Source organism: Leucopleurus acutus (genome assembly GCF_964270905.1).
Source record: "Leucopleurus acutus genome assembly, chromosome: 5".
Classification (NCBI taxonomy): domain Eukaryota; kingdom Metazoa; phylum Chordata; class Mammalia; order Artiodactyla; family Delphinidae; genus Leucopleurus; species Leucopleurus acutus.
Window position 1 is genome coordinate 121,486,840 of NC_139147.1, and position 24,475 is coordinate 121,511,314.

Genomic DNA, 24,475 nt, shown 5'->3' on the forward strand with positions numbered 1-24,475 from the left:
TAAGTTATTACAATCATTTTGGAAAACAGTTTGGTGTTTTCTCCTAAAGGTGATAATACTGTGACAGCCACTTTATCAATGCTGAACACGTCTCCATGGAACATGTACAAAAATGTTTATACCAACGTTATTTGTAGATTTTAAACTGGAAGTAGAAATGTCAATCAATTATAGAATGGATAAACGAATTATAACATATCCCTATAATGGAATACTGTATGTATACCAATGAAAACCAACAAACCAAAGTTACATCCAACAACTTGAATGGTTCTCCCAAACTTAATGCTGAAGGAAAAAAGTCATATGAAAAAATCATACATGTAGTATGATTCCATTTATATAAAGTTCAGAAATGAGCAAAACAAAATTCTTGTATCAGAAATGGAGATAGTGGTTGTTTTTAGTCCATATGCACTGCTATAACAAACATACCATATACTGGGTGGCTTAAGCAACATTTATTTCAAACAGTTCTGGAGGCTGAGAAGTCCAGAATTAAGGTGCTAGCAGATTCAGTCTGGTGAGGCCCTGCTTACATAGACAGCCATCTTCTCCTTATGACCTCACATGGCAGAAGAGGCAAGGGAGGGCCCTGGGGCCTCTTTTATAAGGGCACTAATCTTATTCATGAGGATTCCACACTTATGACCTAATCACCTCCCAAAGGCCCCACCTCCACATACCATCACATTGGGGATTAGGCTTCAACATATGAATTGGGTGAGGGGGGAGGGGGGACAACATACAAATATTTAATCTGTAGTAGTGGTTATTTGGGAGGAGAACAAAGGGAGTAGTGTTTGGGAGGGCCAAGGGGGAGGCTCGTGTTTCTGGAGTTCTTATATAAGTGTGATCACTTTGTGATAATTGAGCAAGCTTTGCATATAAGATTTATCTTTCTGTATGTAGATTTTATTTTCTAAAATAAAATTTTAACTTAAACCAGGAAGGAAGGAGAGAGGGAGGGAGGAAGAAAGCAAAGGAAGGGAGATAGAAAGATGATGAAACCAGATTGAAAATATCTTTTTAGAAGCAATCTTAATTAGCATTTTCCTTCATTCCGTTTGCTTCTCCTTTGACTAGATGGGAAAAGCACACTGGGAGCCTCGTCCCTGTGGCCCGTTTTAGGCACATGAATCCAGCATCTGTTCCATATATCTAATCATGTCATTCTGTCCTCTATCCACAAGCAGGTTTGTATCTGTAAGGTTTTAGGATTAGATTTGGAGGAAACTTACGATCTCATTTTAAGGTTCCTGGTCTAAACTGTGTTCTCAAATTTGCTTGAATTAAGAGTCGAGCTTTATTTAAAAATTTTTTTTTTTACTCAGCTGTTCTATGTATTTTCCATCACATTTCAAGTAATATAGTTAAAAATTAATAAACCACACACAATATACAAATATAAGGGAAAGGGAGAGGAAATGACAAAGGCGACTGAGTAGGAGTGGCCAGAAAGGTAGGAGAAAACTTGGAACATTGTGGCCTCACAAAAGCAAAAGGAAGAAAGTGATTCAAAGAAGAAATGGCATGGACAACAGAAACATGCTGAAGAGAGGTTACTCACGTGAGATCAGAATTGGAAAGTATGTCTGTTTAAGTTGCTACTTTAGTGGAGTGGTGTCTACTGAACCAAAAAGAAATAGTTTGAGGAATGACAGTGAGTTGGAGAATTCTTTTCAAAAGCCTGATTATGAAGGAGTTGAGAGAGAGGGCAATAACTTGTAGATCTTAGAGAAAAATGATATGTGATTTCTTTTTTAAACCATATTTGAATGCCTTTAAAGTCCTGTCCTCTTCAGAGATTTGGTATTCTTCTTTCTCTGAGGTTTTTTTTTAAAACAATAAAAATATACCTGTACACACATACATGAAATACCTTAATCCATCTGAAAATTATTTTGATGTATCATATAAAGTGGCAATGTAAGTGGAGTGTTTTTCCCTATATAGCAAATTAGCATGACATGTTGATCAGCGGGCAACCCACCAGAACCCACCAGCTATCCTGAGAAAACCTTTGTAAGAAAGTAGCTATTCCTTATTTACACCAGTCAGTCTGCCTTTGACTTTGCTCTGCCTAGATGTCGGTCTCATACTTTTGATCCCTAATTATCTATTTATACTTTACTTCCCAACATAGTGGGGGGTTTTATTAAGTGGATATTCTCTGTTATCTTTTACAGGATGTGACCTTGTTCCTGCCAGAGTGGGAGGATGGGCATTTCTACCTTGCCAAGTACTATGACAAATTGATGCCCATGGTCACAGACAACAAAATGGAAAAGCAGGGTGATCTCATTCGGTATATAGTCCTTCACTTTGGAAGGTGAGAGTGAGAACTGCATGTTTGCTGATTAAATATATCAAGGTGACTCTGTTGATGTTGAACTATTATCACAGATCTTAGCATATGTAGGATGTTTTCTGCTTTATGATTATCACCTTAGATAAGATATAAATTTTTTCTTTGTACAATTTTTTCCTTCCCTTTAAATAACAACTATTTTAATGGAATAAGTAATATATGCATGTTTTTTAAAATTCAGTAGTACCAAGAATATACAATGAAAATTAAGTGTCCTTCCCATTCTGGACCCTCATCCTCTGAGTCCCCTTCCCTAGAATTCCAGAAGGCCCTAAATCTAGTACATTTAATGGTTTTATTTAATTGCCTGTGGAATGTTTCCTTCCAGCCCATTCTCTAAGAAGTAGTATATATAAAAATGGTTTTGACATTAGACTTGTAGAAAGAGCTTATCGCTTAAACTAGGTAACAGGTGAAATGTAACTTAATTTCGTATATTAGTGTATTATAGTCAAATAGTGTATTGTCTCATGCCTACTGTTTATATTATCACAAATTATTAATTCCTAAGAAGTAATAATAACGTTCCACTCATTTTCTTGTCATACTCGTGGACCATTGCTTTACTGATGAATAACTTACTTCATACTAATAAATTTATTTAAAGTTGCCTATTATCAGGTATTTTGACTTCTCAGTTCAATATTTTCAGGAATCAAAGCAATGTATTTTTGTTCATCAGCAGTGTTAGGATTGCAAGATTTGGCCAAGCCTTTCTTCCCAAAATGGAATTCAATTTTTGTTTGCTTGTTTGTTTTTTTGTTGTTTGTTTGTTTGTTGGCCATGCCATATGGCTTGTGGGATCTCAATTCCCCAACCAGGGATTGAACTTGGGCCACGGCAGTGAAAGTCCGGAATCCTAACCTGTAGGCCACCAGGGAACCCCCTGGAATTCAAGTTTTATAAAATCCAAACCTAATTTAATTTTTTATTGATTATTAATGACTTGTTATTGAGGAAGAATTCCTGGCATATTGGCATTTTGAAATGGAAGCATAAGCAGAGGACAGTTATTAAATTCATTTTTCTTTTCTAAAATGAATAATACCTCTCATTTGCTCTTTAGTCTTGACATATATCATATGCATTGGTATACAGAATTTATTTAATACATTTCTTCTAAAACGAGTTATTTGGAGTCCTTGATATGCATAAAACTATTAGGTATAGTGTGAGATTTTTAAAAGTACAGTTTAAGAAAGTAAGACTATTTTAGAATATATTTTATCCATAGTAGTTAAAATAAAACATATGGATGCTTAAAGGAGTAAATAAGCTCAGCTATCAATGCTTTTCCTCTGAGTCATTGAATTACTGTGTTATTGCTAATTAAGCATTAGTGTTTGCCCTCAAGGAGCTACAGTCCAATTGGGTAGAGAAACCTTAGCACACAAAATATTTAAATAATGGTACATAGTAGAATGTGATCAAATATCAAAATAAGTGGTACAAATATTAGAAATATCTTTTTGATACTAGCAAGATACCAAAAATGAACCAAACAAGTCCAGGAGTCATGGATTTGGGGCAAATCTGAAGTCAAAACTCAAACCACTGGCTTCATGATATCAAAAGTATCTCTTTGCACTGCATTGCCAGAGAAGTTTGGTAGGCCTTGTGAAGAAGGTAGGATTTAAAAGGTAATTAAATTCAAGAAAGAGAGGACATTACAGGCATATCTCATTTTATTGAGCTCCACAGATACTGTGTTTTTTACAAATTGAAGTTTTGTGGCAACCCTGTGTTGAACAAGTCTATCAGTTCCATTTTTCCAACAGCATTTATTCACTTCAGGTCTCTGTATACTCACATTTTGGTAATTCTTGCAATATTTCAAACTTTTTCATTATTATTGTGTTTGTTATGGTGATCTGTGGTCAGTGATCTTTGATGTTAACTATTGTAATTGTTCTGGGGCACCATGAACTGCACCCATACAAGACAGCGAACTTATTCCATAAATGCTGTGTGTGTTCTGACTGCTCCACCAACTGGCCATTCCACCATCTCTTTTCTTCTCCTTGGGCCTCCCTATTCCCTGAGACAACAACATTGAAGTTAAGCCAATCAATAACCCTACAATGGTCTCTAAGTGTTCAAAGGAAGTGTTGAAAGGAAGAGTCACACATCTCTCACTTTAAATCAGAAGCTAGAGATGATTAAGCTTAGTGAGGAAGCCATGTCAAAAGCTGAGACAGGCAAAAAGCTAGGCCTCTTGTGCCAAAGAGTTAGCCAAGTTGTGAATGCAAAGGAAAAGTTCTTGAAGGAAATTAAAAGTGCTACTCCAGGGCTTCCCTGGTGGCGCAGTGGTTGAGAGTCTGCCTGCTGATGCAGGGGACGCGGGTTCGTGCCCCGGTCCAGGAGGATCCCACATGCCGCGGAGCAGCTGGGCCCGTGAGCCATGGCCACTGAGCCTGCGCATCCAGAGCCTGTGCTCCGCAACGGGAGAGACCACAGCAACGGGAGAGACCACAGCAGCGAGAGGCCCGCGTACCACAAAAAAAAAAAAAAAAAAAAAAGTGCTACTCCAGTTAACACATGAATAATAACAAAGTGAAACAGCTTTATTGCTGATATGGAGAAAATTTTAGTAGTTTACAGAGATCAAATTGGACACCATATTTCCAAAGCCTAATCCAGAGCAAGGCCCTAACTTGCCTCAATTCTAAGAAGGCTGAAAGAGGTGAGAAAGCTGCAGAAAAAAAGTCTGAAACTAGCAGACATTGGTTCATGAGGTTTAGGGAAAGAAACCGTCTCCATAACAGAAAAGTGCAAGGTGAAGCAACAAATGCTGATGTAGAAGCTGCAGCACATTATCCAGAAGATCTAGCTAAGATCATTAATGGTGGCTACACTAAACAACAGAATTTCGATGTAGACAAAACAGCCTTATATTGGAAGAAGATGCCATCTTTCATAGCTAGAGGAGAAGTCAATGCCTGGCTTCAAAGCTTCAAAGGACAGGCTGACTCTTATTAGGGCCTAATGCAGCTAGTGACTTACTACTCTGAAAATCCTAGAGCCCTAAGATTTATGCTAAGTCTATTTTGCCCGTGCTCTGTAAATGGAACCACAAAGCCTGGATGACACCACATCTGTTTACAACATGTTTTACTACATATTTTAAGCCCACGGTTGAGACCTACTGCTCAGAAACAAAGATTCCTTTCAAAATGTCAGTGCTCATTGACAATGCACTTGGTCACCCAAGAACTCTGATAGAGATGTATAGTGAGATTAATGTTGTTTTCATGCCTGCTAACACAGCATCCATTCTGCAGCCCATGAATCAAGGAGCAATTTCAACTTTCAAGTTTTATTGTTTAAGAAATACATTTTGTGATTGGAGTGATGTCAGCATTATGGCAGAGTGAAAAGCTACCTTTGTCTCACCCCATCAATCTACAACCAGTAAAACATCCACAGTACAACAAGGGTACTTCCACTCAACACACCAGCACACCGGAGAATCCACACATTGGTACATCTAAAGGTGGGTGTACTGAAACACATAGAGAAGTTGAAAGCAAGGGAACAGCAGGTGGTGCCTGCAAAACCCAGCCGTCCAGCCACAGCAACTGAGTCTGCAGCCCCAGAGAACCCAACAGTGGCAGAGGAGGGAGGTACACATGATTCTAGCCTCCTGGCCCCAGCAGCTCCTGTGGCCACGGGTAACTGGGAAACAGTGGCAGTGGGGCCTGAGACCCTGTCCCTCCAGCCACTGAGGCGCCAACAACTCCAGGTCCACTGTGGCAGAGCCCCACGAACCTTACAATACCAGACACAGCAGAGACGCCCATGCAACCTCAGCTCACCTCCCAACTCTCCTCATTCCCCTCGCCCCATGGCAGTGGAGCCTGCAATTCATGGGATCCCAGATGAGATGGCAGAGCCTACCATCTAGATGCACCAAGCAGCAACACCAGTGACAGTGGGAGAGGGAGCTACCATCGACTCCAGAGGCACAAGGTGCGATAATGAGGACAGGGAGTCACACCTCTAACAGAGGAGGTGGAAGGTGGAAAGGGCCGACTCAAATAGAGCCAGAGGTGCCTCAGGTAAAAGAAACCAAAAACCTATGCTATAGTGCCACCTACTGGAAAACAAAAGAAAGGCCTCTAATCTCAAACCTGCCCCTACTTCAGATGTACTGGCAGAGGAACAACTCATCTAGCACCATGAATAACCACAGTGACAGTACCACAAAAAGCAAATGATGATTTTCCAGAAACCAAACTTAAAGATGCAGAATATTGCAATTTGATAGAGAATTCAATATAGCTGTCATGAAGAAACCCAGTGAGCTGCAAGAAAACTTAGAAAGGCAGTTCAGTGAGCTCAGGAATAAAATTAATGAACAGAAGGAGTACTTAACTAAGAGAGTGAAACTCTAAAAAAGAACCAAACAGAAATTCTCGAGTTGAAGACCTCAATAAATGAGATGAAGAGTACATTTAAAAGCATTGGAAATAGAGCAGACCATATGGAAGAGAGAATTAGCAAACTTGAAATGGTACAAGTAGGACAGGAAAGAGAAGATATTTTAAAAATGAGGAAATTCTAGAGAGCTATTCAACTCTTTTAGGAAGGGCAACATTAGGGTAATGAGTATCCCCGAAGAGAAGAGAGGGAGAAGGGAGCAAAGCATTTATTTAAATAATAGCTGAGAACTTCCCAAACCTGGAGAAGAAACTGGGTATACAAGTTCATGAAGCTAAGAGAACACCTAATTACCTTCTCTAAGACAGATTGTATTAAAATTGTCAAAAGTCAATGATAAAGAAAGAATTTTAAAGGCAGCTAAGGAAAAAGGGATGGTAACCCACAAAGCTACCTCATTGGGCCATCAGATTTCTCAGCAGAAACTCTACAGACCAGGAGGAAGTGGAGTGACATTCTCAAAATACTGAAAGTCATCACTCAGGAATACTCTATCCAGCAAAGTTATCATTCAGATATGAAGGAGAAATAAAGACTTTCCCAGACAACCAAAAGCCAAGAGAGTTAATCAACATGAGACCTGCCTTACAAGAAATGTTGAAATGAGCTTTTCTACCAGAAACAAAATGGCAAAAAGTACACAAAACTTTGACTAAGGCGATAAGTAGACAGAATCAAAAGTTGCAAGTCTTTATCACAACAGGTTTTTAAACACTTTGTTATAGCATAAAGGTTAAAGAGGGAAAATGTTGAAAAAACAAATATAGCTGCTTCAATTCAGTAGCAAACTCACAACATAAAATGGGATAATTTGAGACAACAAAAATATAAAAGGGGAAGAGGAAAAGGATGGAACCTACATAGGTAAATGAAGGTAAGATCCTATCAGCAGAAAAAGGACTATTTTATCTATGAGAGATTTCATACAAACCCCATGGTAACCACAAAACATAAATATAGAGTAGAGACATGAAACATAAAAAAAGAGGAAACTACGAAAAACAGAAAACCTCCAAACCAAAATGGCAGACAGAAACACAAGGAAAAAACAAAACAAAACAATGGATATATAGAGCAACCAGAAAACAAAAGCTAAACTGGCAGTGCTAAGTCCTCATCTGTCACCTAAAATGTAAACGGATTGAATTCACCAACCAAAAGACACAAAGTGGTTGGATGGGTTAAAAAAAACAAGACCCAACTATATGCTGCCTCCAGGAGCTCAGCTCTAAAGACAAACATAGGCTGAAAGTGAAGGAATTACCAAGAAAATGGAAATTAACAGCAACACAGTAATGGTAGGGGACTTTAACATCCCACTTGTGTCAGTGAATAGATCATCTGGAGAGAAATTCAAGGAAACAGCAGAACCAGATGGATTTGATAGATCTGTACAGAACATTACATTCAAATGCAGCAGAATACATATTCTTCTCAAGTGCACGTGGAACTTTCTAAAGAACAAATCTCAGTAAATTTAAAAAGATTGAAATCATATCAAGCATCTTTCCCAATCACAGTGGTATGAAACTAGAAGTCAACTACAAGAAGAAAGGTAGAAAACTGACAAGTATATGGAGACTGAACAGCATGCTACTGAGAGCTATTGGGTCAACAAAGAAATCAAAGAAGAAATTAAAAATTACCTGAAGACAAATGAAAATGAAAATGACATACCAAAAAAATCTATGGGATTTAGCAAAAGCAGTACTAAGAGGGAACTTTATAGCAATACAGGCCTACCTCAAGAAACAAGAAAAATCTCAAACAATCTAACCTTACACCTAAAGGAAATAGAAAAAGAAGAACAAACGATGCCCAAAGTCCATAGAAGGAAGGAAATAATAACAATCAGAGTGGAAATAAATGAAATAGAGACTAGAAAGACAGTAGATAAGATCTGTGAAAATAAGAGCTGGATCTCTAAAAAGATAAACAAAATTTACAAACCTGTATCTAGACTCACCAAGAAAAAAAGAGAGAAGGGTCTGATAAATAAAATCAGAAATAAAAGAGGAGAAATAACAACGGATACCACAGAAAAACAAAGGATTGTAAGAGAATATTATGAACAAATTGGACAACCTAGAAGAAATGGACAAATTCTTAGAACCATACACCCTTCCAAGACTGAATCATGAAGAAATAGAAGGACCAGACAGCTTCACAGTGCATTCTACCAAACATTCAAAGAAGATTTAATGCTCAAAGTCTGCCAAAAAATTGAAGAGGAAGGAACGCTTCCTAACTCATTTTATGAGGCCAACATCACCCTGATACCAAAACCAAACAAAGACAACACACAAAAAAGAAAATTATAGGCCAATATCTCTGATGAACATAGATACCAAAATCCTCAATAAAATATTAGCAAACCAGCTGCTACATGCATTAAAAGGATCATACACCATGATCAGTGGGATTTATTCCAGGGATGTAAGGATGATTCAACATACACAAATCAACCAACATGGTACACCACATTAACAAAATGAAGGATAAAAACCATATGATCATCTCAATAGATGTAGAAAAAGCATTTGAGAAGATTCAATATCCATTTTTGATAAAAAGTGTCAATAAAGTGGGTATAGTAGAAACATACCACAAATTAGTAAAGGCCATGTATGTCAAACCCACAGCTAACATCATAGTCAACCATGAAAAACTGAAAGCTATCCCTTCAAAATCAGGAACAAGACAAAGATGCCCCCTCTCACCACTCTTATTCAACATAGTATTGGAAGCCGTAGTCAGAGCAAATAGGCAAGAAAAAGAAATAAAAGCCATCTAAATTGTAAAGGAAAAAGTAAAATTGTCACTATTTGTGGATGACATGATTTTTTATATAGAAAAGCCTGAAGAATACACGAAAAAACTATTAGAAATAATAAACAAATACAGTAAAGTTCCAGGATACAAAATCAGTATACAAAAATCTGTTGCATTTCTATTATACATGCTAGCAGTGAGCTAGCAGAAAGAGAAATTAATAAAACAATCCCATTTACAATTGCAGTAATAAGAATAAAATACATAGCAGTGAATTTAACCAAGGAGGTGAAAGACCTGTACACTGAAAACTATAAGACATTGCTGAAAGAAATTGAAAAAGACACAAATAAATGGAAAGATATTCCATGCTCATGGACTGAAAGAATTAACATTGTTAAAATGCCCATACCTAAAGCAACCTACAGATTCAGTGCAATTCCTATCAAAATCCCAAGGACATTTTTCACAGAAATCCAACAAAAAATTCTAAAACTTATATGGAACCACAAAGGACCCCAAATAGGCAAAGCAAACCTAAGAAAAAAGAACAGGGGGCTTCCCTGGTGACACAGTGGCTGAGAGTCCGCCTGCCGATGCATGGGACGCGGGTTCATGCCCTGGTCCGGGAAGATCCCACATACTGTGGAGCAGCTGGGCCCGTGAGCCATGGCTGCTGAGCCTGTGCATCTGGAGCCTGTGCTTCACAACGGGAGGGGCCACAACAGTGAGAGGCCCACGTACCGTAAAAAAAAGAAAAAAAAAAGAACAAAGTTGGAGGTATCACATGCCCTGATTTCAAACTATATTACCAAGCTGTGGTAATCAAAATAGCATGGTACTGGCAGAAAATAGATACATAGATCAGTGGAACATAACTGAGAGACCAGCAAAACACCCAGGCTTCTATGGACAACTAACATTCAACAAAGCAGCAAAGAATATACAATGGAGAAAGGGTAGTCTCTTCAATAAATGATGTTAGGAAACTGGACATCCATGTGCAAAAAAAAAAAAAATGAGACTAGACCACTATCTCATACCATACACAAAAATCAACTCAAAATGGATTAAAGACTTTAATGTAAGACCTGAAACCACAAACCTCCTAGAAGAAAACCTAGGCAGTACAGTCTTTGACATCCACCTCAGTAATATCCCTCTGGATATGACTCCTTAGGCAAGGGAAACCAAAGCAAAAATAAACAAATGGGACTACATCACACTAAAACATTTCTGCACAACAAATGAAACCATCAACAAAATGAAAAGACAGCCTACCAAAAAGGAGAAGATACTTGCAAATGGTATATCCAATAAGGGGTTAATATCCAAAATATATGAGAATTTACACAACAACAACAAAAACCAACCCAATTAAAAAGTGGGCAGAGGAGCTGAATAGACATTTTTCCAAAAAAGACATTCAGATGGCCAGCAGACACATGAAAAGATGTTCAACATCATTAATTATTAGGGAAATGTAAAACAAAACCACAATGAGATATCATCTCACTCCTGTTAGAATGACAGTTATCAAAAAGGCAAGAGAAATAACAAGTGTTAGAGGATCTAGAGAAAAGGGAACCCTCCTACAGTGTTGGTGGGAATGTAAATTGGTGCAGCCACTGTGGAAACAGTATGGAGATTCCTCAAAAATTTAAGAATAGAACTAGCATATGATCCAGCTATTCCACTTCTGGGTATTTATCCAAAGAATATGAAAACACTAATTTGAAAAGGTATGTGCACCCCTATGTCTATCGCAGCATTATTAAAATAGCCAGGATATGGAAACAACCAAGTGCCCATCAACAGAAGAGTGGGCAAAGAAGTTGTGTATACACGTATACAATAGAATACTACTCAGCCTTAAAAAAAGATGAAATCTTGCCATTGTGACAACATCGATGGACTTTGAGGGTATTATGCTAAGTGAGATAAATCAAACAGAGAAAGACAAACACCGTATGATTTCATTCATATGTGGAATATAAAAAAACAAAGACACACAAAAACAAAACAAATGAACAAAACAAACCAAATAAAAACAGGTAGATACAGAGTAGTGGTTACAGAGGGGAAGGGGAGAGTGAAATGGGTAAAGGGGATCAACTGTATGGTGATGGATGGGAACTAAATTTTTGGTGGTGAGCATGCTATAAGGTATATAGAAGTAGAAATGTAACGTACACATGAAACTTTTATAACGTTATAAACCAATGTTAACCTAAATATCATAAATAAATAATGAAAGTAAATTTTTTTTAAAAGAAATACATTTCGTATTGTAATAGCTGCCACAAGTAATAGCTGCCATAAATAGTGATTCCTCTGAAGGATCTGAGCAAAGTAAATTGAAAACCTTCTGGAAAGGGTTCACCATTCTAGATGCCATTAAGAACATTTGTGATTCATGGGAAGATGTGAAAATATCAACGTTAACAGGAATTTGCAAGAAGTTGATTACAGTCCTCATGTATGACTTTGAGAGGTTCAAGACCACTGTGGAGGAAGGAACTGCAGATGTGGTGAAAGTAGCCAAGAGAACTAGAATTAGGAGTGGAATCTGAAGATGTGACTAAATTGCTGTAATCTCACGATAAAAACACAATAAAACGAATGAGGAGCTGCTTCTTATGGATGAGCAAAGAAAGTGATTTCTTGAGATGGAATCTACTCTTGGTGAAGATGCTATGAACACTGTTGAAATGACAACAAAGGATTTAGAATCTCACCTAAACTTAGTTGATAAAGCAGTGGCAGGGTTTGAGAGGATTGACTGCAATTTTGAAAGAAGTTTTCCTATGGGTACAATGCTATGAAACAGCATTGCACGCAACAGAGAAATCGTTCATGAAAGGAAGAGTCAGTCAGCACAGCACACTTCATTGTTGTCTTATTTTAAGAAATCGCCACGGCCACCCAGCCTTTCAGCAGCCCCCACCCTGATCAGTCAGCAGCCATCAACATCGAGGCAAGAGCCTCCGCCAGCAACAAGATTACAACTCGCTGAAGGCTCAGGTGATGATAAGCATTTTTTAACAATAAAGTATTTTACAATTAAGGTGTGTATATTGCTTTTTTTAGACATATGCTATTGCACACTTATTAGACTACAGTATAGTGTAAACATGACTTTTATATGCATTGGGAAACCCAAAAATTCGTGTGACTCCCTTTATTGTGATATTCGCTTTATCGCAGTGGTCCAGTACCAAACCTGCAATATGTCCGAGGTATGCCTGTACTAACTTTTCACAGATTTGGCAGAGACACAGGGTTGAGTGGTTTGTTGAGAGGATGGTGAGGAAATTGAACTTGATGGAAGATGTATGTGGTGAATAGTGAGAGACTAAGATTGCAAAGTTATGAAGAAAAAGGGTTGTATATATTTGAATCCCGAGCAGAGTCATTCATATAGTCTTAATCTAAAGGTAAGTGATTGCTGTTTTTAAACGGAGGGAGTATGATAAAGCTAGAATTTCAGAAATGGTAGCCTGGAATTTATTGAAGGGAAGAAATGTGGAATTAGGGAGACCAAGTTACTGTAATTTCCCAGAAATTGAGTGATTGGGCCTGACCTAGGCTTATGACCATGGAATACAAATAAAGGCACAGATCCTAAGGACAATTTAAAAGAAGTACTGACAGGAGTTTGACCAGGTCAAAACTTGAATTATTTTTGGTCAGTGTATTGATACTATAGAGGTTAGTGAGGAGTGAAGAAAGAAAAAAATGGGGAGAGAGGAGTCAAAGATAATGTGTACTAGGAAGAAATACTGATGCTATAAAAATTTTTGTCAGAGGCCATATATTTCTCAAGTGGTAGTTTAAGTCTTTATATTTAATTCATATAATGTAAAAAAGAATACTATGTTAATATATTTTCTATGTAATTGCAGGTCTTTACAGTATGGAAATCAGTTCATATATCAATCAATGCCACGAATGTTATCACTATGGCTTGATTTTGGTGCTAAGGCATATGAATGGGAAAAAGGTATAATTTTTTGGTAAAATTTTTAAGGAACTGAGAAGAATTATGATTTATGTGAGAGCAAGAAACGAAATGTTAAAAAAGAGGAGAAAGACTAAGCATAGACTTTTTAAAGTAGTTGGAGTTGCAGGGCCTGGAAGTGTAAACCTGCTCGTTCCTTGGTAAACCTAACACATTTTGAAAAATATTAGTTTAAGCCAAATAATTTACGTTAAAAATTACAATGGATTGTGGCTTGTTCTGTTTGCTTCTAGTGAAAATATATGTATATGTATAGCCGATTCACTTTGTTATACAGCAGAAACTAACACACCGCTGTAAAGCAATTATACTCCAATAAAGATGTTAAATAAATAAATAAATAAAGTCTGTTTAAAAAATTTTAAAAAGAAACGGGCCTTGAGATTTTCAGTGGACTTAAATATTTTTTCCTACCTGGACAGAGAAAAGTATCTTTTCACAAATTGGCAAGTGATCTAGCTTTGGACATGGGAATAACATATATCTTAAAGCTGTTTTTAAAACAAAATTTTTTTTCTGTGAAATTGATATACTTTTTTACTGGTATTTTTAACTTTGATTTTTTTTTTTCCAGCTGGCCGCTCTGATCGTGTACAAATGAGAAATGATTTAGCTAAGATAAACAAAGTTATCACAGAGCACACAAATCACTTAGCTCCATATCAATTTTTGACTGCCTTTTCACAATTAATCTCCCGAATTTGTCATTCTCATGATGAAGTTTTTGTTGTCTTGATGGAAATTATAGCCAAAGTGTTTCTGGCCTATCCTCAACAAGCAATGTGGATGATGACAGCTGTGTCAAAGGTGATATATTAATCACAATAGTGTCTTTTTCCATCTTAATGCTAATATGTAGATACAAGTTCCAGGGTTTCTCTCTTATGTTAGATTTGTAGCAAGAAGATAAATTTTAAGTATTTTTAAAAAGAAACTATAGTACTATGTCTCATTATAAAATTTAGAAATATTTACTGTATCAAATGAAGTGACTAGTATGTTTAAGATTGAAGGATTTATCATGTGTTTTCTTTATGAAGTATAGTAAAGTGTTAGTGCTTGGTATAAAACGGTAACCTATTTTTTTTCCAAGTTTTTTAATCCAAAGTATCAGAACTATTAATACTAGAAAATTTTATTGCATTATTAATAGGAATGTACAAATTGGTAAATATATTGAATTAATAAATATTTTAGAGAATTTAGAAAATACAGAGAAATATAAAAAATTAAAATTCACTGTTTATATCATTAATATTTTGATGTATTTTTGTATGTTTATTATCTATGCATATTTTAACGCTAAATTTGGATTGCATAGATATGTAATTTCATATTTTTCACCTAAAATTGTTACCATAATCATGTTCCCATGTTAAATATTCATTGAAGAACCAATTTTTTAAATTTTATAAAATTCTATAATGGTTAGCCATCTATAATTTATTTAACTGCTGTTGATCATTAAGGTTGTTTACTTTCTTTGCTGTTGCAAAACATCTAGACACATCTATATTTATTCTCATTTCTGATTATTCCTTCAAGATAGATCCTAAGAAGGGAATTCATCAGGTCGCAGGATAGCAGCATTTTTATGGCTATTGATAGTATTGCCAAATTGATTTCCAGGAAATTTCTATCACTGTAAACTTTCATCATGCATACTGTTTAAGTTGATTTTTGTCAATCAGAAGTTTTGTTATCTTTTAACAATTGCATTTAACTTTTTTTTTTATGACAGTCTTCTTATCCCATGCGTGTAAACAGATGCAAGGAAATCCTAAATAAAGCTATTCATATGAAAAAATCCTTAGAAAAGTTTGTTGGAGATGCAACTCGCCTAACAGATAAGCTTCTAGAATTGTGCAATAAATCGGTACTATCATAAATCTTATTACTTATAGACCAAGTTGGATGAAACTTCTATATGATTTCAGCTGGTTGTATTTCATTTGATTAATTAAATTTAAATTCTCATATATGTTGGTATACACATATATCAAAAGTTATCAAATTGTATACTTTAAATACATGCAGTTTACCTTAATAAAGCTGTTTTTAAAATTTCTAACATATGTCCCTCTCTCAAATATCCTCTAAATTTCTAAAAGTTCTTCTTAATGTAAATGCTTCTGAGAGTAAATTATCCATATTTATTAGAAGTTTTTTTAAATAGAGGATATGAAATATAAGAATATAAAATACTCAGTTAAAGTTCTCTCTGTGATTGCTTTCTGTCATATCTTTGAACTTTCAAAACTCATATACATTAACCTACATACATGATAGGAAAGAAGACTGGAGTTTTGGGTTTCATCCTTTCAGTAACATTTCATTGTCTACCAGGGAACAAGCACTGTGCCTAAGGGAAACAAAGATGAGTAAGACATGTTCTCCTGCCTCGAAGTGCTCACAGTCTCATAGGAAGCCACTCAGATGGTTATCATATACTGTATAACTACTTTTTTCAGTAGGTTTATGACTAGAGTATAGACATGCTTATAGGAATGAACTAGTATTCTACCCAAGGAATTGGAGGGGAAAAAGTCCTGAAGAATGTGTAGGAAGGGTAAAAGTGGGGGTAGCGGTAATTATAAGGAGGGACAGACTCTATAAGGTAAATAACTAGACTTCCCCTTACAAATATTTACTCTATCATCTATTTACAGTTGAGAAGGTAGAGACTACCCTATTTCTCACCTTCCCTTCCAATAAACATCTTGAAAGAGTAATCTGTTTTTGCTCTCTGCATTAATCCTGTTTGTCCCCTGACACTCTTGACATTATGAAAGATAGTGTTATGATAATGGCCTACATTTATTAAACACTGGCACTTTTCTAAGTGCTTTACTTGTACAAACTTCCAGTTCTCTATGTGAAACCTTTGTGGCCAACTACATTTAGAAATTCAGGATTTTTAGATTTTTAAAGGTAATGCACTACATATACTTTTTATTAAGTATCATCACTAGGGGTAATCTGGTAGAGTATCCTGTAATCAGATACATAACTATTTCTTCAGTGAAACATATTAATCTTTGTACTAAGTGAGACGTTCAGATATCTTTTTGCTGCCAAATGAGATTTGGTACAAAAAAAAAAAGTTTGATTTACAGAGCTTTTTGGAATTTGTAATGTGTGATAACAAATTGTAGGCCGCTATTACCTACCTTAGTCATTTAACATCGTATAATGTAGGCACTATTTATTGATAAGTAAAAGAGTACAGAGAGGTTTAAATGAGGTGATGTATTTTTAAAAATTAGAAAAGTACAGACTGCTGAGCCATTGTAATTAAGCTATTATAGAAGTGAAATTTTTGTTTTGAGTAAAAGTAAGCATTCTATAATTCAAGGTAAACAGAGAAATTAAAATGTACTATTTTCCCCCCCCAGGTGGATGGAAGTAGTTCCACGCTGAGCATGAGCACTCATTTTAAAATGCTTAAAAAGCTGGTAGAAGAAGCAACATTTAGTGAAATCCTCATTCCTTTACAATCAGTCATGATACCCACTCTTCCATCAGTTCCGGGTGCCCATGCTAACCATGAGCCATTTCCTGGGCATTGGGCCTATATTGCAGGCTTTGATGATATGGTAAACTGCAATTTTATATAACTGTAACTATGCTTTTAAAATTAAGTTGAAATTTCAAATTAAGTTTAAAAGTGTTTTTCTCAGAGACTAAGTGGATTTTATTTGCAAAGAAAAAATGATTGGAAATACAGAAAAGTAAAACTATATAGTGATGGGACAAAATTAATAAAAATCTCATGTTCAACCTAGTATTTTGATTTTTTCAGATGTTCATATTGTTTTAATATGACTAAAATCTTTATTTTTTCCATAATTTGATTTTTCCATATTCATCTTTGTCCTAAAAATGGGGAACAGAAAGAGAACGAAATACAATTTTTGTCTGTAATTTGTATTTTGGGAGGAAGTGAATTTCAGCTAGGAAGAGCTTGATTCTTTTTTGTTGCTGTTGTTACTATCTTAAAGAAATGGTACCAGAGCACTTCTGAGTAAATACTTTTGAAAACTCTGTATTTATTCCAGTACTTCTGTGGCTCAAAACATTTGTTTAACTGCTTCAGACCAGTTAATAAGCCACATAATAAAATCATTCTCGTTACTTATAGTCATGCTTTGCTTTTAACTTAATATTATTCAACTTATTTACTTACATCTTTAGTTGGACATGATTTTGGAGGCATTTCTTTTGTCAAAAATAAAATTACTTTCCATTGATAAACATTTCTTACCATTAAAGAAATTTAAAAACCATCTTAGGTTCTGCAGAAAAGTCCTAAGAAAATGTTTCAAAAATCTTTTAAACATTATGGCTGCTTTAAGAGGCTGCCTAAATTTGAATGTGTATGTATTTACTTACACTGCTGACAGAGTAATCTGGGTTTTTTTTATAAATTTATTTATTTATTTGTTTGTTTTTATTTTTGGCTGTGTTGGGTCTTCGTTGAGGTGCGCGGGCTTCTCATTGTCGTGGCTTCTCTTGTTGCAGAGCACGGGCTCTTGGCGCGCGGGCTTCAATACTTGTGGCACATGGGCTGTAGAGCGCAGGCTCAGTAGTTGTGGCGCACGGGCTTAGTTGCTCCATGGCATGTGGGATTTTCCCAGGCCAGGGATCGAACCTGTGTCCCTTGCATTGGCAGGCGGATTCTAAACCACTGTGCCACCAGGGAAGCCCCAGATAGAGTAATCCTTTTACTTCAATAGCCATTTCTAATGGGTGAAAATGTGTCTCTATTTATGTCCAACCATTCTTTTCATAGATCATAATTAAGATAAATTATTAAAATAATAAATTTGCTACATAATATAGGTTATTATATTTTCCTTTTTATTGTGTTAGGTAACACAATATTTATAATACACATAGAAGTTTAAACAAAGAATTTTGACCTTTATTTATATATAACTCATCATCTTTTAGGTAGAAATTCTTGCTTCTCTTCAGAAACCAAAGAAGATCTCTTTAAAAGGATCTGATGGGAAGTTCTACATTATGATGTGTAAGCCAAAAGATGACTTGAGAAAGGATTGTAGACTAATGGAATTCAATTCCTTGATTAATAAGGTTTGGATATAGTTTGCTTTTATTTTAGAATTGCCATAATTACTATCAATGAGATATGGGCAAATAGATCTCTCTTAAAAAGAGGAAATGAAGTACACTGCCTTTTTCATTTTCACTTAATTTGTTTTATTGGGATAAAATATACATAACATAAAATTTACCATCTTAACCATTTTTAAGTGTTCAGTTCAATTCAGTGGCATTAAGTACATTCACACTGTTGTGCAACCATCCCTCTCCAGAACTTTTTCATCTTCTCAAACTGAAACTGTATATCTGTTAAACAGTAACTCCCTATTCCCCTTCCCCCCAGGCTCTGGTAACCACCATTCTACTTTCTGTCTCTATGAATTTGACTACTCTAGATACCTTGTATAAGTGGAGTCATACAGTATTTGTATTTTACTGGCTTTCTTCACTTAGCATTATGTCTTCAAGGTTCATCCATGTTATAGCACATCAGAATTTCTTTCCTTTACAAGGTTGGATAATATACAGTTGCATGTGTATACCAATTTTGTTTATCCATTCACCCATCAGTGGATATGTGGGTTGCTTCCACTTTTTGGCTATTGTGAATATTGCTGCTATGAAGATAAGTGTACAGATAACTGTTCAAGTCCCTGCTTTCAATCTTTTGGATATGTGCCCTGAAGTGGAATTGCTGGTTTCACTTAATTTTTTAAAAATAAGATACTTTTTGTTATATTGAGAAAAATGTATAAGACATATTAACAAAGGAAAATATTTTCTATTTAATGTTTAAATTATCTATAATATACTTTTTCTATCAGATTTATTTATGTTTTATATTTTGATGCCAGAAAAAAAAATGTTAGGTTCTGTTTTTACCAACACACTTTTTAGAGGTGATCATTAGTATTTTTTTCAGTTCTGTTGGTAAGTGCTTGATTTCTATCTCAGAGATGATATGAGAAATCTCACCAAAGGGTTATTATAAATGCATAGTCTTAGGGGTTTTGAATTATTCTCTAGCCAGGTATTTATAAGTGCATAGCATCTGTTTTTCCATTGGTAAAAAATTAAACCATACTGTGAAAACTTTATTGTTTTCCTATAAGCTCTTTGTTCTGCCTCTCTATCCCCTTCCTGCATTTTACTGGTACCTCTTTTATTAACAGGAAAAAGTTATGGACCTTTAACATAGAAAATAAATAGCAGCAGATGAGTTCATTTTTTAAAAAGGAGAATTATGGTTTGTGCTTAGTTTAACCAAAAGTAATTTAAAAATTAATACCACAATAAAAACCCATTTCATAGGTATTAAGGGAAAGAATATTTTTATTTAAAATGTTGTTTGGTAAATTGGTAACTTAATTCCCAAAGCTCCCAGAGTGTTTTTCTAGTTGGGAGTATCAGGTGGCCTGGATTTAATTTATAAATTTATCTTAATCAGCCTTGTTACCAATTAAGTTGTTTCATTACCTTTCCCCCACATTAACATGGTCAAATAAAATAGCCTGATTGTGAAAAACTCGTCTCATTACGTTGGTCTAGGAGGCCATATACTGATCTTTACATGTGATTCTCATACCATACTATTTGGCTGACATTTATGTAGCCTATCTATTCCTAAAGTTTAAAATGTATTTTTGGTCAGTGATTGTGCTTTAAAATTTGACAGGTTACAATTATAGATGTGTGCTTAGTTTGTTTATTTCATACAGTTCCAGAATTAAACAAAATACTGTTTATCCTTACCTAGTATATTTCAGGATTAATCAGATGAGATGTGTAAAGCTTTCTTCTGCTAGGAGATCATTTTTCAAATGAAGCTATGATATTAAACTGTAAGAATAAGATATATGTTTTGGGGATATCATAAGACTCATACTTTTCTGTTCATGCATTGTTTTAGATAAAATTAAACAGCATTCCCTGCGCCCAAGGACTTACTATTTCAGTAATATCTTAGAAGCAATTTTTAAAGAGTATTTTGTCATTGTTAAATATATAACTATAACATTTTTGAACCCAGTATTGTTGTCACATTAGTACTGAATAATTAAAAGAAGTACTTACCCAAGGCATTTTTAATGATTTGGAAATAAATTAAGGATATTGTCCCAGTAGTTTCCTGCTCTACCTTTCTGAAGAATTATTCATCTATACTACATAATAAGCTTTTATGGACATTATTTTGCTATGAAATGAGCAATCTTTAGATAGGTTTGATATAACATTTAGAAATTTTTAACTTTTAAGTTTATGTGTGTTTTTTTTTTTATAGTGCTTAAGAAAAGATGCTGAGTCTCGTAGAAGAGAACTTCATATTAGAACATATGCAGTTATTCCACTGAATGATGAATGTGGGATTATTGAATGGGTTAACAACACTGCTGGCTTGAGACCTATTCTGACCAAACTGTATAAGGAAAAGGGTACTAAAATTAATTCTTACTATATAAGTATGTAATATGGGTATAATAGCTGCTAACATATAATATAGGTATAATGGTTATTATCATTGTACATTTTGGGGGTATAAGCCATAGTAAAATTTCTTGGTACTATTGATACATACAGAAGTAGTTAAGTGATTTCTTCTTTCCTTCCTTGCGTTTTAATTCTTTCTCTATCTTTATCCCAAAAGAATTTGAGGTAGCTTACAAAAATGTATATGAAAATGTGTTTTTCTAGGAGTTACTGGTTAGCAATTCTGAAACTACTTTTGTGTAAACTAGACTTCAGCAAATAAATAAATACATTGTGGCTAATGAGAGCTAGTTTTTCATATAAGAGAAAGAAAAAGAAAGGGAAAGCTAGAATGAAACCAAAAGTGTTAGATTAGAGTTAGAGTCTCCCACTGGCCAAACCTGGGATAACTTGAGCACCAAAATAAATAATAATAGTATTAGATTATAACCCATGGAATAAAATAGACAGGAGTCTACACTTATGTAAACAAATACTTGAATTAATAAATAAATAAGTAGGAAGGTAGGAACAAGTTCTTCCTTAGAGTAGAATTACAATGAATTAATGTAGAAGAGATAATGAAAACAGAAAATTGCCAATTAGTAAATATCACAGTAATAATTGTTGCAGACAGTGATTAGCAATGACTGCTGAAATTCGTTGGCAAAAGTATGATGGAAAATAGGTTATTTGCAGAGTCTCAAAGTATCTCTCCACCAGATACTTATTAATTACAAAGGGGAAAAAGTAGTAACTTTACAATGAAGAAACAAAAATATAACAGGTCAGAACTCCTTAAAAATTTCATGGTAATGGAAGACAAAAACAGAAATTTCCCAGATTCGAGGACATTAAGGAGACATGACAACTGAATGCAGTCAGGGATCCTGAATTGGATCCTGACCCAGAAAAAGGATGATAGTGGGACAGTTGAATAAAGTCTGAAAGTTAGTTAATAATACTATGAAAAAATAATTTCTTGGTTTAGGTAATTGTATTCTGTTATGAAAGAGATGAACACTGACAAAATCTGGGTGATGAATATATGGGAAATCTGTATATTTTTTGCAATTTTTTGTAAGACTAAAATTATTTCAAAATAAAAAGTTTTAAAAATGTTTATGATAAAAAAATGTTTATGATGCAATACATTAAAAACAAATATATCAAGTTACTAGAGTAAAGTAAAAAATATTAGTTCCCTAGGACTGCCATAACACATTACCACAAACTGTTCACAAACAACAGAAATTTACTCTCTCACAGTTGTGGAGACAAGGAGTCTAAAATAACTGTGTCAGTAGGGCCACAATATCTCTCAAGGCCAAAGGGGAGAATCCTTTCTATGCCTTTCTGTAAGTTTCTGGTGTTGCCAGCAATCTTTGACATTCCTTGGCTGTAGATGCTTCACTCCATTCTCTGCCTCTGTCATCACACAGCATTCTCCCTAAGTCTGTATGTCCCTGTTTTCTCTTATAAAAATATCAGTCATACTATATTAAGGGCTCACCGTAATGATCTCGTCTTAACCTGATTACATGGGCAAAGACCTTATTTTCAAATAAGGTCACATTCACAGGTACAAGGGTTATTTTTTTGACGGATACAATCAACGCATAGCATTAAGTAATATTGATAAATTACTATATTATGGGTATTATGCTAAGTATTTTGTATATATCATTTTTTTATTATTGTTAACAAGCCTAATTATCACTATTTTTGGACAGTGAAGTAACTTAATGCAAGTTACTAATATGTTGTAGAGCTGAAGTTCAAGCACACTTGAATCTGATTTCAAGGAACTTGCTATTGACTATTTTATTTAAAGATGAAATATTATATAAGTGTTAGTTATTGCTATTGGATTTTTTTAAATATATATATATTTTCCATCCTATCATGAACATAGTTGAACTGTGCAACATTTGAGGCTAAAAATCTCTAATCTCAAAACTTGTCTATGGAAATTTTAGCTGAACCTTGGGTCCCAAAAGCACCAAACGAAGGTGGGCCTAAAAGGCACTTTATAGACTGGAGTCATGTCAACCATATAATATGAACTCACAAATACATCAGAAGGAAAATGTCTTCTGCTTCCATTTATGATTTGAATTGTACAAGATTAGTTTTAAAATCACATATCCTGTGAATCTTATAGGCTAGCCTTCACACAGAGTAAATTATTTCAGAGCACCATTGTAGGTTTCTTAGTAATGATTCAGTGTGGACCCATACTGCCTGCTGATTAACAGAGAGATCACTGTAAATTTAGTGAGGGCTGTAAGCATTTTTACATGCAGGGGCACTATTCACATTGGATTTATTCTGAGTGGTATCTTCTGGTATGTGTGGTCTTACTTGGCACTGATTATCATCAACAAGAGGCCTCACTCTAGATGAGTATTAAGTGAAGATAATGTGTTTATTATTTCCATATAGTATCAGAAGAAAGTTTACCTATGCATAATTGAAATGTTTCCATTTATTCTTGCTTTTGAATAAAAGTAGATATTTCCTGTCCTATTTTCACCAAAAAAAAATACATTGCCCCTTTTCTCATTTGGCTTGTGTGATTAATGGAAATCACTCTACCTTGCAGGAGTTTATATGACAGGGAAGGAACTTCGCCAGTGTATGCTACCAAAATCGGCAGCTTTGTCTGAAAAACTCAAAGTATTCCAAGAATTTCTCCTGCCCAGGCATCCTCCTGTTTTTCATGAGTGGTTTCTGAGAACATTCCCTGATCCTACATCATGGTAAGTTACCAAAAATATAATACATTGTTATGGTTAGATTTTTTAAAAAATATTTTAGATGTATGTGGCCCCATATGATACAAGGATACTTGATAGGCATTGTGTTTCCTTTAGGTACAGCAGCAGATCAGCATACTGCCGTTCCACTGCCGTTATGTCAATGGTTGGTTATATCCTGGGCCTTGGAGACCGTCATGGTGAAAACATTCTCTTTGATTCTTTGACTGGTGAATGTGTACATGTGGATTTCAACTGTCTCTTCAATAAGGTATATGATATGACTTACTGTAGTTAATTGTATGTTTTCTCCTAATTTCCTTTCCACAACAACTGTTTTTCCTAGACATACTTGTTAGTAGCAGCTGTAGTCACAGTTGAGTCACATTGAGAGTTTGTTGACTGGTTTTGATCAGTGGATCCCATAGACCTCAGTAAAGCAACTTAGGTTGGAGAGAACTCAGAAGAGTCATATAGGAAAACTAGCACTGAACTTGAAGTCCAAAAGCATAGATCCAAGTTCTGACTTATTGGTTCTTGGTTATATGAACATGGGGTGTTTATATAATATATGAACAG

At 35.1% G+C, this 24,475-nt stretch overlaps 1 protein-coding gene across 1 annotated transcript in view; it reads left to right on the forward strand.

Moving 5' to 3' along the window:
- The window catches only part of ATR (ATR checkpoint kinase), a 104,476-nt gene that overhangs the window by 72,818 nt on the left and 7,183 nt on the right, over window positions 1-24,475 (forward strand). Inside the window, exons 36-44 of the mRNA XM_082840232.1 lie at window positions 2,190-2,332; window positions 13,489-13,586; window positions 14,179-14,411; window positions 15,346-15,480; window positions 17,000-17,200; window positions 18,558-18,701; window positions 20,953-21,103; window positions 23,743-23,899; window positions 24,014-24,167. Coding sequence (XP_082696358.1) covers window positions 2,190-2,332; window positions 13,489-13,586; window positions 14,179-14,411; window positions 15,346-15,480; window positions 17,000-17,200; window positions 18,558-18,701; window positions 20,953-21,103; window positions 23,743-23,899; window positions 24,014-24,167 — 1,416 coding nt within the window. The remainder of the gene's footprint in view (window positions 1-2,189; window positions 2,333-13,488; window positions 13,587-14,178; window positions 14,412-15,345; window positions 15,481-16,999; window positions 17,201-18,557; window positions 18,702-20,952; window positions 21,104-23,742; window positions 23,900-24,013; window positions 24,168-24,475) is intronic.